The 16533-nt window shown below is 35.6% G+C and overlaps 1 protein-coding gene across 9 annotated transcripts in view; it reads right to left on the minus strand.

Moving 5' to 3' along the window:
- Positions 1–16533, minus strand: part of LRIG2 (leucine rich repeats and immunoglobulin like domains 2) — a 61814-nt gene that overhangs the window by 14782 nt on the left and 30499 nt on the right. For 4 of the 9 annotated variants that reach the window (XM_087445384.1, XM_004420655.3, XM_014780013.2 and 1 more), the window contains 11 exons: positions 13837–13902; positions 11991–12065; positions 11695–11829; positions 11002–11145; positions 10734–10877; positions 10079–10222; positions 9730–9873; positions 3484–3564; positions 2719–2790; positions 2495–2563; positions 1315–1478 (listed from right to left, as the gene is read on the minus strand). In XM_087445384.1, coding sequence (XP_087301510.1) covers positions 1315–1478; positions 2495–2563; positions 2719–2790; positions 3484–3564; positions 9730–9873; positions 10079–10222; positions 10734–10877; positions 11002–11145; positions 11695–11829; positions 11991–12065; positions 13837–13902 — 1238 coding nt within the window. The remainder of the gene's footprint in view (positions 1–1314; positions 1479–2494; positions 2564–2718; positions 2791–3483; positions 3565–9729; positions 9874–10078; positions 10223–10733; positions 10878–11001; positions 11146–11694; positions 11830–11990; positions 12066–13836; positions 13903–16533) is intronic. The other 5 variants (XM_087445352.1, XM_087445376.1, XM_087445367.1 and 2 more) reach the window with 2 other exon arrangements.

Consider the following 16533-nt stretch of genomic DNA (forward strand, 5'->3'; position numbering starts at 1 on the left):
GATCCGAACCTGTAAACCCTGGGCCACCGAAGCGGAGCGCGCACACTTAACCACTGCGCCACTGGGCCAGCCCCTCAATTTTCCTCTTTTTGCTGAGGAAGATTGGCCCTGAATTAACATCGGTGCCCTTCTTCCTCTATTTTGTATGTGCAACACTGCCACAGCATGGCTTGATGAGTGGTATGTAGGTCCATGCTGGGGATCCGAACCCACAAACCCCAGGCCACCGAAGCAGAGCATGTGAACTTAACTACGTCCCCACCGGGCCGGCCCCAAGTATATGAATTCTTAACCAGTATCTTCACTGGATAATATTTCCCTGTGCCATACAAGTGATAAGTGAAAAAAGAGGATAAAATATATAGTATGTTTACATTTAAAACTAAGTAAAGTCAGAATGGAATCGGTGGCAATGTAAGCAGAATTTAAGTGTTGTTAGATTCTTTGTTTTCTTCTCTAAAATGTGTAAAAACAGTACAAGTATTTTGTGAGCCTGAACTTCCAAGTGTCCTAAGCAACTTTACGTAGACTGTGGAAACAGATCTGGCAGTATATGGCTATCTAAATGATCAGAGATACCAGTGATACGCAACACAGACCCACTGATCTAAAAGTTCCACTGTGTAAAGCTAAGAATCAGTTATCCTACTTTAAAGGAATTTTAAGTATAAAGGAAAAATTTCCAAGTTGAGAAAGAACTATATAGACGTATACTTGAAATTATAAGTAAATGCTAGAATCAAGACAACTTGTCTATGTTTGTCCCCTTCTCCCTCCAAAAAACTCCAAACCCCTGCCACTTTAAGAAACTGCATCAAAAATAGAAACCACATGAAATTGGTACATTCATACACTGCTGGTGACAACATAAACTAGTGCTATCTTTTTAGAAAATATCTGGTAGCACTTTTCAAGACCCACTAAAAAAAAAAATTCATACTTCTGAATGAATTCATGTAAAAAAAAATTCATACTTTTTGATTCAGGAATCTTACTACTGGATATTTATTCTAAGGTGAACAATACCCCCTAAAAGAGAAAGGCCTACATTCATAAAGATGTTATTATACTGACATTAAAAATAATCATTTAAGAACACACAGAGGAAAAAAATTGCTTATGATATATTAAGTCAAAGAATATAAAATTTAACCTACAATTACAACAATATAAAAATGCTGGAGAAAAACAGAGAGAAGCAGAAATAGATATGCTAGTGGGAAAGCATTCTGGTTTAATTTTTTTTTATTTTTGAATTTTCTTGTTAAGATAGTAACTGTGTAATATACAAAATTTTAAAACAAAAATACAAACCACAGACAAAATCTTTCAGATCCACATTCAGGATGCTTTGCCCTGCTAGCCATTCAGGGTGTGCACAGCTTACATTCACAGAATGTTGAAAGTTATTATCAACCAGCCATTGAAGCAACCACTTCAAATGGCAGTCACAGAGCAAACTGCTTGTGTTCAGAATCCTGCAGCAACAAAAAGGAAAAGAAGGACCCTTCACTTTTCATTCTAAGTTTCTTCAGCATTAAAAGCTTGCTACACACCTATGCATTTTTCTTGCCAAAAAATGTTTAACCTGAATCTAACCACGAGAAAACAAATTCAGACTGTCAGCGTCAATTCCTCAAATATGTCAGTGTCATGCAAGACACTAAAAAAACGGATGAGGGGAACAAGCACAAGGGCCCTATTTTAAAGGAGACTAAAGAGAGCCATTACAACCAAATGCAAGTGTGATTCTTGATTGGAAAAAAATATCTGCCAACGACATTTTTTGACACTGGAGAATTTTGAGTATGGGCTACATATTAGATAATATTATTTGATCAATGTTAATTTCATTGGGTATGATAATAGTGTTGTGGTTACGCAGGAAAATGTCCTTGTTCTTAGGAAACACACATTGAGATATTTAGGGGAGAAGTGTCATGATGTCTGCAATTTACGTTCAAATGGCTACGCAAAATAATAATGTGTGTGTGTTTGTATATGTGTGTGTGGAGAGAGACAGAGAGAGAGAGAGAGGGAGGAAAGAAAGGAAGGACGGAGGGAGGGAGAAAAACAGATAACAAATTTTGCAAAAAGTTAACAATTAGGGAATCTAGGTAAAGGGTACATGGATGTTCACTGTACTTTCCTTTAAATTTTTGAGGTTTAAATTTTTCCCGGAAAAGCTTACTACATATAATGGAGCAGACACATCTTTGTTGTGAAGAGGATATAATTATTTCCAAATTATTTCATCAAGAATGAAAACACTTCAGCCATGTGGTAATGTGTACTGCAACTTAAACTTAGAACCACTGAAAAATTATTTGTGCTCTATAATAGGCTTATAAAACATATCTGAAAAATCAGTGTTTTCTTTTAGTGACCCCTTAAATGAACTGTATGCTTTTGGAAACATTTGGGTCATATTCATCACAGCACAACAAGCATGAATAATAATCTAATTGGTGACAAAAAAGACAAAGTTACGTACAGTTCTTTCAAGCGAGTCTGAGAAAAAGCATTTTCTTGGATAGACATTATAGCATTGCTGTTCAAATCTCTGAAATGAAGAGAAATGAAACATGAAGAGAAATGAAACATTACCAGTCACCATGTCTACAATTAAGTTATATAAACACTTTAAATGGTCATGAAAACCTTTGCTAATAGCAAAGATTATTTATATACTGAGCAAAATGGATGCAAAATACTTACAGATGCTCAAGGGATTCAAGACCAATGAATGCTTTCTTTGTAATTGACTTAATCTGATTTCCTTGTAAGATTCTGAAATACAAACAGACCTTTCTAACAAAGCTCTCCACTAAATAAAATTAAATTCATGAAATTAAACATTTACCTACAAAAGGTGAAAATAAGCTTAACATGCATTTTTAAGAAAGTTGCAAACATTTATTATTAACCAATGCACAGTAGAGAATGAAGGCTTCTATTAAGATGTTGGAGCTCAGTGATACACTGGTAGTTTTCATGTGAGAAATTGGATTATATTCGCAGTTTCTCCCTTCTCAGCAAAAAGTCATCAGGTCAAAGAAACTCAGATAAGTGTGAAGATTTGTAGAAATTCTCATGGGAGAAGATCTAAAATCTTACTAGAGACAATCCTCTCTTGCTAAATAAATTACTCATAAATCTCATAGGATTAGACAGATTACTGGTTCAACTCTGGTTTCTCAGCGCACTTCTTTTACTTGAGTAGAAATTCTAGTTCCATAAATAATTTCTCTGTAAGTGCCCATAGGAATGTTCTTTCAACAGAAAGTGTCCCACCACAAAAAAGAAACTTAAAAAACTGCAAAAAGCAAACAACTTAATAAACAACAAAGCTTCTTCCTTTAGTGGATGAGTCAGAAGGCTCAGACTTGCTAGCCATAGCAAATGGACATAATTCAATCACATTTATAATCGGTTCTTGAAAATATAACTATGTAGACACACATAAATACTATAAATACATACAATTTATTGAGTCTTGTGAGTCCAGCAAAGACTTCACTAGCATCTTCTATGGCCCATGAAATTTCATTGTTTCTTAAGTTTCTACAAAAACGTCAGAGAAAGACAGGTTATGATAGTCAACATGACCATTACATCCTGGGCATCATCTTGGCATGACAATGTGAAGGTGCACATGCTAATTGTGATCCTTATTTTAACAGTTATGTATGTGAAAACAACTCTCCTTTTTAAAGAATATCTGCAATAAGCACGTAAGAATGGATTCTCATGAGCTAAGAATTAAGCTGGCCCTGATAAATTAAGAAACCTGTTAAGAGTATTAATCTTCCTAGCTAATAGCCCCTAACTGTGTTAGCATATTAAAAATTATAGTCAGCGTCCTAAAAAAAACAAGAGGATTTCAAGATGCAGGGGATATGGCTTACAAATCTGATTTCAGCCTAATGGGATTTCTGGGTGACCCAAGCCTTCCCCTAGGCTCTTAAATCTAAAATGGCTGACAAAGAGTAATGTCAATACAGAGCTTCACAGCTCGACAGCAATTAAACGTGCCCCCTGGGAAGCAAAAATAATATATCTATGTGCTAGAGCGATCATTCTGTTTTCTTTAAAAGGAAAAGTATGGATCTTTTAAAATCCACCGTTCCATTCTCACAGGAAATGCAACTGCACCACACCATGTCCTGACATAAGAAACACCAGTTAGGGGTGGGGGAGGGTGAAAGGGGTAAAAGGGCACAATTGTACCGTGATGAACAGCAACTAGACTTTCAGTGGTGAACACAATGTAGTCTACACAGAAGTCGAAACATAATGATGTACAAGTGAAATTTATATAATGTTATAAACCAATGTTGCCTCAATAAAAAAAAATTTTAAACATATTCATTTAGATAAGGTATTATTATGCCCTAATATTGCTTGTGTTAAAATTTTATAGCCAAGTTCCCATCATTTTGTAGACATCTTTTAGTATGTAATTATTTTAAATATAGCCTATCATTAAAAAAAAGAAATAACAGTAAGGAGATAGGAGATCACTCTTCCCATTCAGCTATACCTTTACTTGAAATAAAAAGCTAATAAAACTCATTTTATTTTACTAAGGAATAAACATGGAAACAACTGATGGCTCAACTCTTCAGGACTTCCCCCTCTCCCACAGCACAACATAAATAGAACTCGCCCACCCAAGTGAGTAAGAAGTGTATCTACTCTGGCAAGAGCATTGGGCTAAAGCCAGAATTTCTCAGATCTGATCCTAATTCTTGCTTAACTATCTCTGTGGCGTTAGACGATCACTTACTACTGCAATACTTTCCTAAACTTCAATATTAAAAGTAATAATCAGTGGTAAACTGAAAGAACCTGTTTGCCATCCCTTGACTTGCCAAAAGGCTGCAGCTGCATCTGATGTAAGTTCCTGAGTTTGCACTGATCTAATTTCACCTCTGATAAGAGAAAAAAGAAAAAGGAAATCACTTTCAATTTTTAAGGCCAAATCTGAAGGAAGACTACTTCATTAAGTTAAAAAAAAAAAAAAATCAAATACACATTTGTGAACACACCTTCAAAAAATTATCGCGCTTTCTTTCTCACCGATGGTTAGGTCCCAAAGTTGGGAGCCCACCTCTTTTCTGAGATCATTTATCAACTCTGAACCTGCTGACCAGAAAGTCCCCTATTCAGGAACCTTAACCATCTACAAATTCTACTAACTACTCTTTTTCTCTTATTCTGCTCTATGTTTGAGATTATTATATTTCATTAAAATACCCCTTCATTCAATTATATTTCATGATCATAAACGGTAAAACACTCAACTTACAGAACCACAGAATTTTAAGGTTGAAATTGCCTTTGGCAACCATCTAAGCCTACATCTACCCTTCACCGGACAAAGAGACAAAGAAAATGACACCCAGGAAAGGCTAAGTGATTTTGTTCATCTGTCAGTATGGTAAAAAGCACATGAGCCTTAGTATCAAACAGACCTGGGTTCTAATCCTGGCCCAGACATTTACAAGCTATGTAACTTTTTTTTTTTTTTACCTTTTTTTTAATTGATGTTTTAATAGTTTATAACATTGTGAAATTTTGGGTTGTACATTTTTGTTAGTCCATCACCATATACATGTCTCCCTTCACCCCTTGTGCCCACCCATTACTCCCACTGCCCCTGGTAACCACACTACAGTTTTCTCTATCCATGTGCTGGTTTACATTCCACATATGAGTGAGATCATACGGTGTTTGTCTTTCTCTTTCTGGCTTACTTCACTTAACATAATACCCTCCAGGTCCATCCATGTTGTTGCAAATGGGACGATTTTGTCTTGTTTATGGCTGAGTAGTATTCCATTGTATATATATACCACATCTTCTTGAACCAATCATCAGTCGAGGGACAGTTGGGTTGCTTCCACTTCTTGAATATAGTGAATAACGCCGCAATGAACATAGGGGTGCATAAGCCTCTTTGGATTGCTGATTTCAGGTTCGTTGGATAGATTCCCAGTAGTGGGATAGCTGGATCATAGGGTATTTCTATTTTTAATTCTTTGAGGAATCTCCATACTGTTTTCCATAGAGGCTGCACCAGTTTGCATTCCCACCAGCTGTGTATGAGGGTTCCTGTTTCTCCACATCCTCCCCAACATTTGTTGTTATTTGTCTTGGTGATTATAGCCATTCTAACGGGCATGAGGTGATATCTTAGTGTTGTTTTGATTTGCATTTCCCTGATGATTAGTGATGTTGAAGATCTTTTCATGTGCCTATTGGCCATCTGTATATCTTCTTTGGAGAAGTGCCTGTTCATTTCCTCTGCCCATTTTTTGACCGGGTTGTTTTCTTGTTGTTCAGTTGTATGAGTTCTTTATATATTATGGAGATTAACCCGTTGTCAGATATATGTTTTGCACATATTTTCTCCCAGCTGGTGGGTTGTCTGTTCATTTTGATTCTTGTTTCATTTGTCTTGCAGAAGCTCTTTAATCTGATAAAGTCCCACTTGCTTATCTTTTCTTTAGTTTCCCTAGTCTGGGTAGGCATGGCATCTGAAGATTCCTTTATGACAAATGCAAATAGTGTGTTGCCTATATTTTCTTCCATAAGTTTTATAGTTTCAGGTCTCTGATCTATTTTGAGTTAATTTTTGTGAATGGCGATAGCAGATGGTCCACCTTCATTCTTTTGCATGTGGCTGCCTAGTCTCCCCAACACCATTTACTGAAGAGACTTTCCTTTCTCCATTGTATGTTCTCAGCTCCTTTGTCAAAAATTAGCTGTCCGTATATGTGTGGTTTTATTTCTGGGCTTTCAATTCTGTTCCATTGATCTGTGTGTCTGTTTTTGTACCAGTGCCATGCTGTTTTGATTACTGTTGCTTTGCAGTATGTTTTGAAGTCAGGGATTGTGATGCCTCCAGCTCTGTTCTTTTTTCTTAGGATTGCTTTAGCTATTTGGGGTCTTTTGTTGCCCCATATGAATTTTAGTATTCTTTTTTCTGTTTCTGTGAAGAATGTCATTGGGATTCTGATTGGGATTGCGTTGAATCTAGAGATTGCTTTGGGTAATACAGACATTTTAACCATGTTTATTCTTCCAATCCATGTGCATGGGATGTCTTTCCATTTCTTTATGTCATCATCGATTTCTTTCAATAATGTCTTGTAGTTTTCATTGTATAGGTCTTGCACCTCCTTGGTAAGATTTATTCCTAGATATTTTATTCTTTTTGATGCAATTGTAAATGGTATTATCTTTTTGAGATCTCTTTCTGTTAGCTCGTTATTAGCATAGAGAAATGCAACTGACTTTTGTAGATTGATTTTGTACCCTGCAACTTTGCTATAGTTGTCGATTATTTCTAATAGTTTTCCAATGGATTCTTTAGGGTTTTCTATATATTAAATCATGTCATCTGCAAATAGTGGGAGTTTCACTTCTTCCTTTCCAATTTGGATCCCAAATTGGCTTCTTCATTGCCTATTTGGATTCCTTTTATTACTTTTTCTTGCCTAATTGCTCTGGCCGAAACCTCCAGTACTATGTTGAATAAGAGTGGTGAGAGTGGGCAGCCTTGTCTCGTTCCTGTTCTCAGAGGAATGGCTTTCAGCCTTTCCCTGTTGCGTATGACATTGGCTGTGGGTTTGCCATAAACAGCCTTTATTATGTTGAGGTACTTGCCTTCTATACCCATTTTGTTGAGAGTTTTTATCATAAATTGGTGTTGTATCTTGTCAAATGCCTCCTCTGCATCTATTGAGATGACCATGCGGTTTCTATTCTTTGTTTTGTTGATGTGGCATATCACGTTGATTGATTTGCAGATGTTGAACCATCCCTGCATCCCTGGTATAAATCCCACTTGGTCATGTGTATGATCTTTTTAATGTATTGCTGTATTCAGTTTGCCAATATTTTGTTGAGGATTTTTGCATCTATGTTCATCAGCGATATCGGCCTGTAATTCTCCTTCTTTGTATTGTCTTTGTCTGGCTTTGGTATCAGGGCGATGTTGGCCTCGTAGAATGAGTTAGGAAGTGTTCCATCCTCCTCTATTTTTTGGAATAGTTTGAGAAGGATGGGTATTAAATCTTCTTTGAATGTTTGGTAAAATTCACCGCAGAAGCCATCTGGTCCTGGACTTTTATTTTTTTGGGAGATTTTTAATTACTATTTCAATCTCTTTACTTGTAATTGGTCTATTCAGATTCTCCAGTTCTTCTTGGTTCAGTTTTGGGAGGTTGTATGAGTCTAAGAATTTATCCATTTCTTCTAGATTGTCCAATTTGTTGGCATATAATTTCTCATAGTATTCTCTTACAATCTTTTGTATTTCCATGGTATCCATTGTAATTTCTCCACTTTCATTTCTAATTTTATTCATTTGAGCCTTTTCTCTTTTTTCTTAGTAAGTCTGGCTAAGGGTTTGTCAATTTTGTTTATCTTCTCAAAGAACCAACTCTTTGTTTCCTTAATCCTTTCTACTGTTTTTTTGGTCTCAATTTCATTTATTTCTGCTCTGATTTTTATTATTTCTCTCCTTCTGCTGACTTTGGGCTCTGTTTGTTCTTCTTTTTCTAGTTCTGTTAGGTGTTATTTAAGGTTGCTCATTTGGGTTTTTTCTTGTTTGTTAAGGTGGGCTTGTATCACAATGAGTTTCCCTCTCAGGACCGCTTTTGCTGCATCCCATATGATCTGGTATGGCATATTTTCATTTTCGTTTGTTTCCAGATATTTTTTTATTTCTCCTTTAATTTCATCAGTGATCCATTGGTTGTTCAGTAGCATGTTGTTTAATCTCCAAATCTCTGTCACTCTCCCAGTTTTTTTTTCATAGTTGATTTCCAGTTTCATAGCATTATGGTCTGAAAAGATGCTTGTTATGATTTCAATCTTCTTAAATTTATTGAGGTTTGCTTTGTTTCCCAACATATGGCCTATTCTTGAGAATGTTCCATGTGACTTGAGAAGAATGTGTAATCAGCTGTTTTTGGATGGAGTGCTCTGTATATGTCTACTAGGTCCATCTCGTCCAGTTTTTCATTTAAGTCCACTGTTTCTTTACTGACTTTTTATCTGGATGATCTATCCATTGGTGTAAGTGGGATATTAAGATCCCCTACTATTATTGTGTTGTTGTTAATATCTCCTTTTTAAGTTTGTTAATAGTCAAGCTATGTAACTTTAAACAAATCATTTTAATTTCTCTGAACCTCAGCCTCCTGATATGGAAAAAGGCAATAATATCCCAGTATTCTGAAAGCAGCTGGCACATATCAGATCATTAATAAATATTAGTGTTTCTGTCCAAAGTCATGTAGCAAATTAATAACAGTGAACAGGTCTCCTGCTAGAGCTGCTGCCTCTATACATCCTGCATCCTTTTGAATGAAAAGTAGTGCTGGTACCATACTGGTAGTTCAAGGTCAGAGGAACAAGAAAATGTGCATTCTTAACACTAGCAACTGTGTTTTATTCAACAGGAACTGGCACAATAAGAGATGCTTTATTGTTTGGTTGATTAACTCAGAATTTAAGTACAAACTGAACTAGCTAGACATAAATAAGATATATGTTTGGGGATAGAGACAAACAAAGCTGTCTCGTCCTGAGGCACAGAATAAAAGAACTGCAAAATATTAACATACATAAATTTGCAGATTGATTAGTTGTTTTATTATTTGTTTTACTACTCTAAAAAAATTAGCAAAAAAATAAAAGGACAAATGTACTTACAGTGTCTGAAGATTGGAAAGAAACCTAAATACACCATCAGCAATGTGAGTGACTCTGTTGTCCCCTAAATTCAATCTCTCCAGTAAGCTCAGACCCACAAAAGCAGATTCATCCAAGCGGGTCAACTGGTTATAAGACAAATCACTGAAAACAGAAAACATGGAAGGTAAGGAATTCATTGTATTTTAGTTCAGCTGTCATACTCTTATTCTACTTACATGATAAATTTAGAGCTTTCGATAAACTTCTAGTAAAGAGGGATATAAGATCTCATTACTGGCCATGGGAATGGTTTATCCCAATCTGCTTTAGTCTCACAGCCTCCACTGAAATGCCATCCAACACTTACAGTTCAGATAGTCTTTGGCAGAACTCCCATGCATCAGGGCTGATTCTTTCAACAGCATTCTGGCTCACATAGAGCTGTTCTAACATTCGCAAGCCATACAACCACCCCTTGTTCACTTCTGTAAGGTTATTATGCTCGAGATCTCTGCAGAATTAGGGCAAGAAAAGAGAAAATATGTTTCAGAACATGGCACTGCAATAAGAAGACTCCAAAAATCTTTATTAAGTTTAGCTCAGAGAGGCATATACCTTTGTTCAACCCAAATCAGCCAACAAATTCTATTCAATAAATATTTATATCTTACTTACGATTTATTGCTAGAAGGAGGTAAGACTGTCTAAAATATCAGATCTATAAAATCAACACACCAACAGGTATAGTATGCCTGTTCTAGACAAATTCTGATAATTTTCATCAGCCAAAACATCAAGGGAATATTAACTTTCTAAATAAAATGTTTGTAAGAATGATGATAAAAATACCAGTTAGATAACAAAACTAACAGAGCTTTGTGTACACTTATTCCACATCAGAGAAGGGAGAAAGACCTAATGTACCTTGGTATAATTAAGCAACTATCCTAGCAGTTTGGCACTGAAAAGATCCAGTCAGATTCCTTTCCCAACAATCCCCAATTCTAGTTCATAGTACTTACAATTCTTCCATATTATCCAAGCCAAAAAAAGCTCCGTCCTTAAGTTTGCTAATTCCATTCCGCTGCATTTTCAAAGATCTTAAGGAGTCAAGCCCTTGGAATGTTAGACCTTCCACAACTTTAATCCTGTTTCTTTTAAGTTCCCTTTAACAAAAATAGTTTTACACTCAGAAAATTGGTTTGCTGATTTGCTCTAACAATAATTAAATAGAAAAAGACACTATAAGAAAAAACGATCTTCTTATAATCTGTCTATTTAGTTACTCACAAGAACTGGAGGTGAGGTAGCTTGAAGATCTTGGGTGGAATCATGCTAATTCTGTTCCGGTTTAACTTTACTACTAATAAGGAACTCGATAAATTATCGAAGCAACCAGCCTCCAAGATGGTTATCCTATTATTACTCAAATTCCTAAAACGAACAAGGTAATAAAAAAAAAATTGAGCAAAACAGAAAATTCTACCACCAGAAAGCTGACCAAAGTCTACTAATAGGCCCCAGCTCTACCACTGAGCAACTGTATACAACTTTACAATCATTTAACTGCTCTGTTTCTTCAACTACAAAATAAGGATAATGTCTACTTCATTTGGTTGAAACGCTATGTGCAAATATGCTTTGTAAACTGTAAAAACACTAGCAGGTGCTAGTTATCATCATCATAAAGGGTAAGCTGCTGTTTAACAAATCAATCCTATTTACCTTTTACAAAACCGTTAGTAAAAAAACAATTGAGAATTAAATTTCAGAAGTTACCCTGGATACTTAACAATATTTTCTGATAATAGTGCACTCTTTCTTTAAGGGGAGAAAAACAGCAACAACCCAAAAAACTGACCCTAGGCTTGTTTCACATAAGCGTATCAAAATCACAATAAATAACAGACATTTCTGAGAAGTGTCAATGAATAATAAACATGCACTTTAAAGTAAATCTAGTTTAAACTCTATTTTACTTACAGGTATTTAAGCTGCATTCGAGGAAATGAAGATGTCTTGATTTCTGATATTATATTTGAACTGAGATCTAAACTCTCGAGAGCAGAGTAAAACTGGAATGCCTCTGCATTTATTTCTGGGATTATATTATGGACTCTACAAAACAAAAATTATATTGAAGCTATTGCCAGTGATCTACCCCAGCCCACAAGGATGTTAAATAATTAATATCAACAATAAGTGTACCTACAACAAAAACAAAAAAACAGTGTACTATTTATAATTTAAGTAACAGATCTGAAATCTCATTTACTTACAATGAGAGTACAGTAATATTAGAGGTTGATTCTCCAAAATATGGGATTTCTGTCAGCTCATTATAATTCATTTTCCTAGGCAGGGAGAAAAACAGATGTAAAAGTTTAGTGAGGGAAATGTTACCTCTTGAGTTCTGGTTTCTGGCTAGCACATATTCTTTAGGATAGGTGTCAAATTTGAAAAAAGCCTATGATTCAGAATGAGTTAGACTAAATGCATTATACTGAGAAATCAGAGATTTTTTTTTTTATAATTTTATTTATTTATTTATTATCCCCCTAAGCCCCAGTAGATAGTTGTATGTCATAGCTGCACATCCTTCTAGTTGCTGTATGTGGGATGCAGCCGCAGCACGGCTGGAGAAGCAGTGCGTTGGTGCACGCCCGGCATCTGAACCCGGGTCGTCAGCAGCGGAGCACGTGCACTTAACCTCTAAGCCACAGGGCCAGCCCAGAAATCAGAGATTTTAATAAGAAATGTTTTTCCATGGTGTAAATCTACAATTGTTATCAAAATTAGAAAGGTTGGGAAATATTTTGCACATTAAATATTTTTAATCCCAGCAAAAGGTTCTTTGAAGAGTTACATTTATGACAGCTAATTTGAGTCCTTCTTAAACAAAGAAGGAATAATTAACCTATCCATATCTCTTATTATATGCATATTTATTTATAATAAATAATTACATAAATTTTAAAAACGTGTGCATGCATGCACACGCGCACACACATTTTTTAAAGCTATTCAAAGTCAGGAAGGGTTGCTTGAGACCACAGATGAAATTAACTTGTCCACCCAGAGATGAAACCTAAGATTAATTCTACAGATGACATGACATGTCACCATCTGATTCTAGCAGCTTTTTAAACAGATTGTCTCAAATGTTTAGTAGCAAATCTAATACAATCACATTTCATTAACCTAGTTTTCAATCACTGAACAATCTCAACAATCTAGAATACAGAAAAAGAAACTAGAAGTAAAAGGCCTCCAAGAAACCAATCAAAGTTACAAAGTCCATGGAACAAAGCTCATGCACTTCCCACTGAAGCATTTTCGGGCCTTTCCTCAGTGACTACTCTTTCAGCTAATAAGCTTGTCAATTGTTTATTCAGTCCACAGCAGATCAGAAGCAGCCAATTTGGGACAGGAAAGGAGAGAATGCAGAGACAAAGAGAGCACAAAGAAGTTACTTCTGTCAGCAAGAAATTAAAAAGAAAAATAAATCTGAGGGTTCTGGGGTGTTTACTGTAAAGGCAAACAGGCCTATATACCTCGACAGCTGTGATTCTGGGAACATCACAATGCAATAACTGATAATAATATTTTAGAAAATTCTCTCCAAAAAATACATAATAATGCATCTCAGCATTAAAGGAAGAACTTTAGTGAGGTGAAAAATTGAATTATATTAACCACCACATTCCAGATGATACCAAAAATATTGTATTTCATATAAATCTACATGATGCTTCCATCTCAAGTCAAGACATAAAAGAAGTTTACACAGCAGAGTTTCACTGGCTGCAAGTTTGGCAAAAAACAAACAAAACATATTTACTCTCAAGAGGGGAAAAATCTTTACTTTTGGTCCCAAGGAAGTAGAATAGTATTTCTACACAGCTCGCAACTTGAAATCACCAACCCAATGGCACAATATTCAGAGTCTGTGACAGTAACAAAGCCAAAGACAACAGTCTACATTTATAAACAATGTCTTTTAATTAAAAATTTTTTCCCTCCAATTTTTTGACAACATTTCTAGACTGAACATCCTCTAATTCATAACTCATCAAATCACCTCAAGGAATTTAGTGTAAATTTAAATAAATAAAAATAACTTACACTTCTTGTAATGTTTGAGATTCCAAGCTGATGTTCCAGTTAGACAACCGATTATGACTCAAATCCCTAATAGAGGACAAAAGATCATTCTTAGTGTTGGAAAGAGGACGTAAAGAAAAAAACATAAGAACACTAAACATAAGAATACTGACATAAGGGGCCAGTCCGGTGGCGCAACTGGTTAAGGTTGTGCGCTCCGCTGCAGTGGCCCGGGGTTCACCGGCTGGGATCCCGGGCGCGCACTGCTTGTCAAGCCATGCTGTGGCAGCATCCCATATAAAGTGGAGGAAGATGGGCACAGATGTTAGCCCAGGGCCAGTCTTCCTCAGCAAAAAGAGGAGGATTGGCAGATGTTAGCTCAGGGCTGATCTTCCTCACAAAAAAAAAAAAAAAAAACTAACATAAGAATACTAGAAGTCCTATCAAATGTGAATTTGAGTAGTATAGACAAAAAGAAGAAATGTTTATAACGGATAAATAAAAATTTATCTAGATTTCAAAACAGCTATTTTACTTTTTCATTTTTATAGGTTCTTTTTACTAACTAGGGAATGCATTCACATAGTTCAATAATCAAAAAGTATAAAATGCATTCACACAGTTCAATAATCAAAAAGTATAAAAGGACATACAATACTAAGTCTCCTATCCTTGTCTCCAGCCATCCAATTTCTCTCCCCAGTGGCAACAAATAAAAATATACCATTATTTGTGCAGTGTGCCAGATATTTTATGCATGTCTAGCAAATTTTTACAGAAATGATAGAAAAATTTACACATTATTTTGCCCCTTGCTTTTTTCACTTAACAATACATCTTATAGATCATTCCATAGCGGTATTATAAAGAGTTTCTTCACCCCTTTTAGTGATTATATTTTATTATAATGTATTATATATACTTCATATATTTTTAAAAGAAATATACACTTTTTAAAGTAATAAAATATAAAGTAATATCCACTTTACATAATACATATTATATAATATTGTAATACCCTATATTACACTTTAGCTGTAGATAAACTTGAAGACAGATTTCACAAGTCAAGATAGTGAACTTCTATATTAGAATTCGAGTTGACCACATCCTTGATGGGGATGTGGTCTTCCTAAAAAAAGCAATCTAGCTTCAGGGAAGGGAAATTCATCACATTCCAAATTATAGTGATGATGGCAGTGGTGGCAGCTAACATTTATTAAATGCCAGGCACTCTTCTATGCACTTTATACTATTAACTACCTAAATCCACGCAACAACCTTATGAGGAGAATACTTTTACAATCCTCACTTTCCTGATACAGAAAGAGAAATTAATAATTTGTCAATCCAATGTCACACAGCTAATAAGTGAGGAAGCCACAAACTTGAAATTCCATCTCATTTCTAGCAAGTAGTTTATTAGATATAGCAGAGATTTCACTGAAATTAGTCATGAGTCTAAATATTTAAATAGGCTTAAACAATTCACCTTGATGCTTCCTGGCATCTTTACAAGGCTGAGGTGGAATCCAGCCCATACAAGCTGTCTGCCCAAGAGATGTATTATAAATTACAATATGGCTAGCAATAGGGACACACTAGAGCAACATTACAGATCACTTTATCTCATTGTGCCACCACAGGCAGTTGACAGATACATGCAGGTTTGAACGATGTCTCTATCACAGGAGAACAGTTTGTTCTCAGTCAGATTCAGGTCTGTCCATCTGTAAAACCTAGCGACCTTCATTTAGGAGCTTAATTTACACCAAAACGTAACTAAAGCTAGATTAATCCATCACTTTTCCACAACAGTTCTAAAACGTTTATTCTAAGATATCTGGCACCAGGTATCAACTCAAGGATACTCATGATGAAGGGGTGTGTTGGGAAATGTAAGAGATAAAAATATGAATTTGCTTCACACAGAAGTCTTGTTTTCAGATACTTTCGTCCAATTCACACTTGCTACTCAACAACAAACAAAGAATTTCCTACCAGTAAAAAGATGTTTGTTTATTTATTGTGGAGTTTCACCTGAAGGAGAAATTCAGCTGTTCTAATTTAAGTTTGACATTCCATATTCTGCCCCAAGGTGGCTGGTCTGGCAAATAGAGAGCTAATATCATCTGTGTGGCAGCCCAGCATAGTATGATTTAATTCTACATCTCATGCTTGCTGAAATTTAATTTTTTTTTCCCTTTACAGATTGAGGGCTTTCATGTTCATCATAACAGTGCTTTAATACCTTTCCACGCCCTAATCTCCCTGGCAGTGTAACTCCTGACTGTACTCATCCCCTATAGTTCTCTCATAGATGTCAATGATGACCAGATAATCAGTTTTAAAGAAAACTACTATTACAGAAGTCTAAAGCAAGCAAATTAAACTCAATTTACATGTTATAAACCACTTTGTATTCAGCATCAGTGAAAACTATCCAGTATGTCTATTGGAAAGAGTAATTTTCTCTGTATCTCTGAAGAACTTCTAAGGCTTTCTGATGAAACCCAAAGAATACCTGAAAGACTTTGGAGCCTCTCTACAGGATAATCCTGCCTTAAGAACATATGCCTCATAGACCAGAACTCTATATAATGAGGCTCTCTGGACCCTTCTGCCACAAATTCACATTGAATGGGATTAAAAAACACTAGCAGTGAACTGAAATACACTCCCAAAGCAGTATTATCATAGAAAGCAACTAGTATAAAT

The sequence above is a fragment of the Ceratotherium simum genome, chromosome 2 (assembly GCF_057802395.1).
Source record: "Ceratotherium simum simum isolate JZ-2026a chromosome 2, ASM5780239v1, whole genome shotgun sequence".
In the NCBI taxonomy this organism is placed as follows: domain Eukaryota; kingdom Metazoa; phylum Chordata; class Mammalia; order Perissodactyla; family Rhinocerotidae; genus Ceratotherium; species Ceratotherium simum.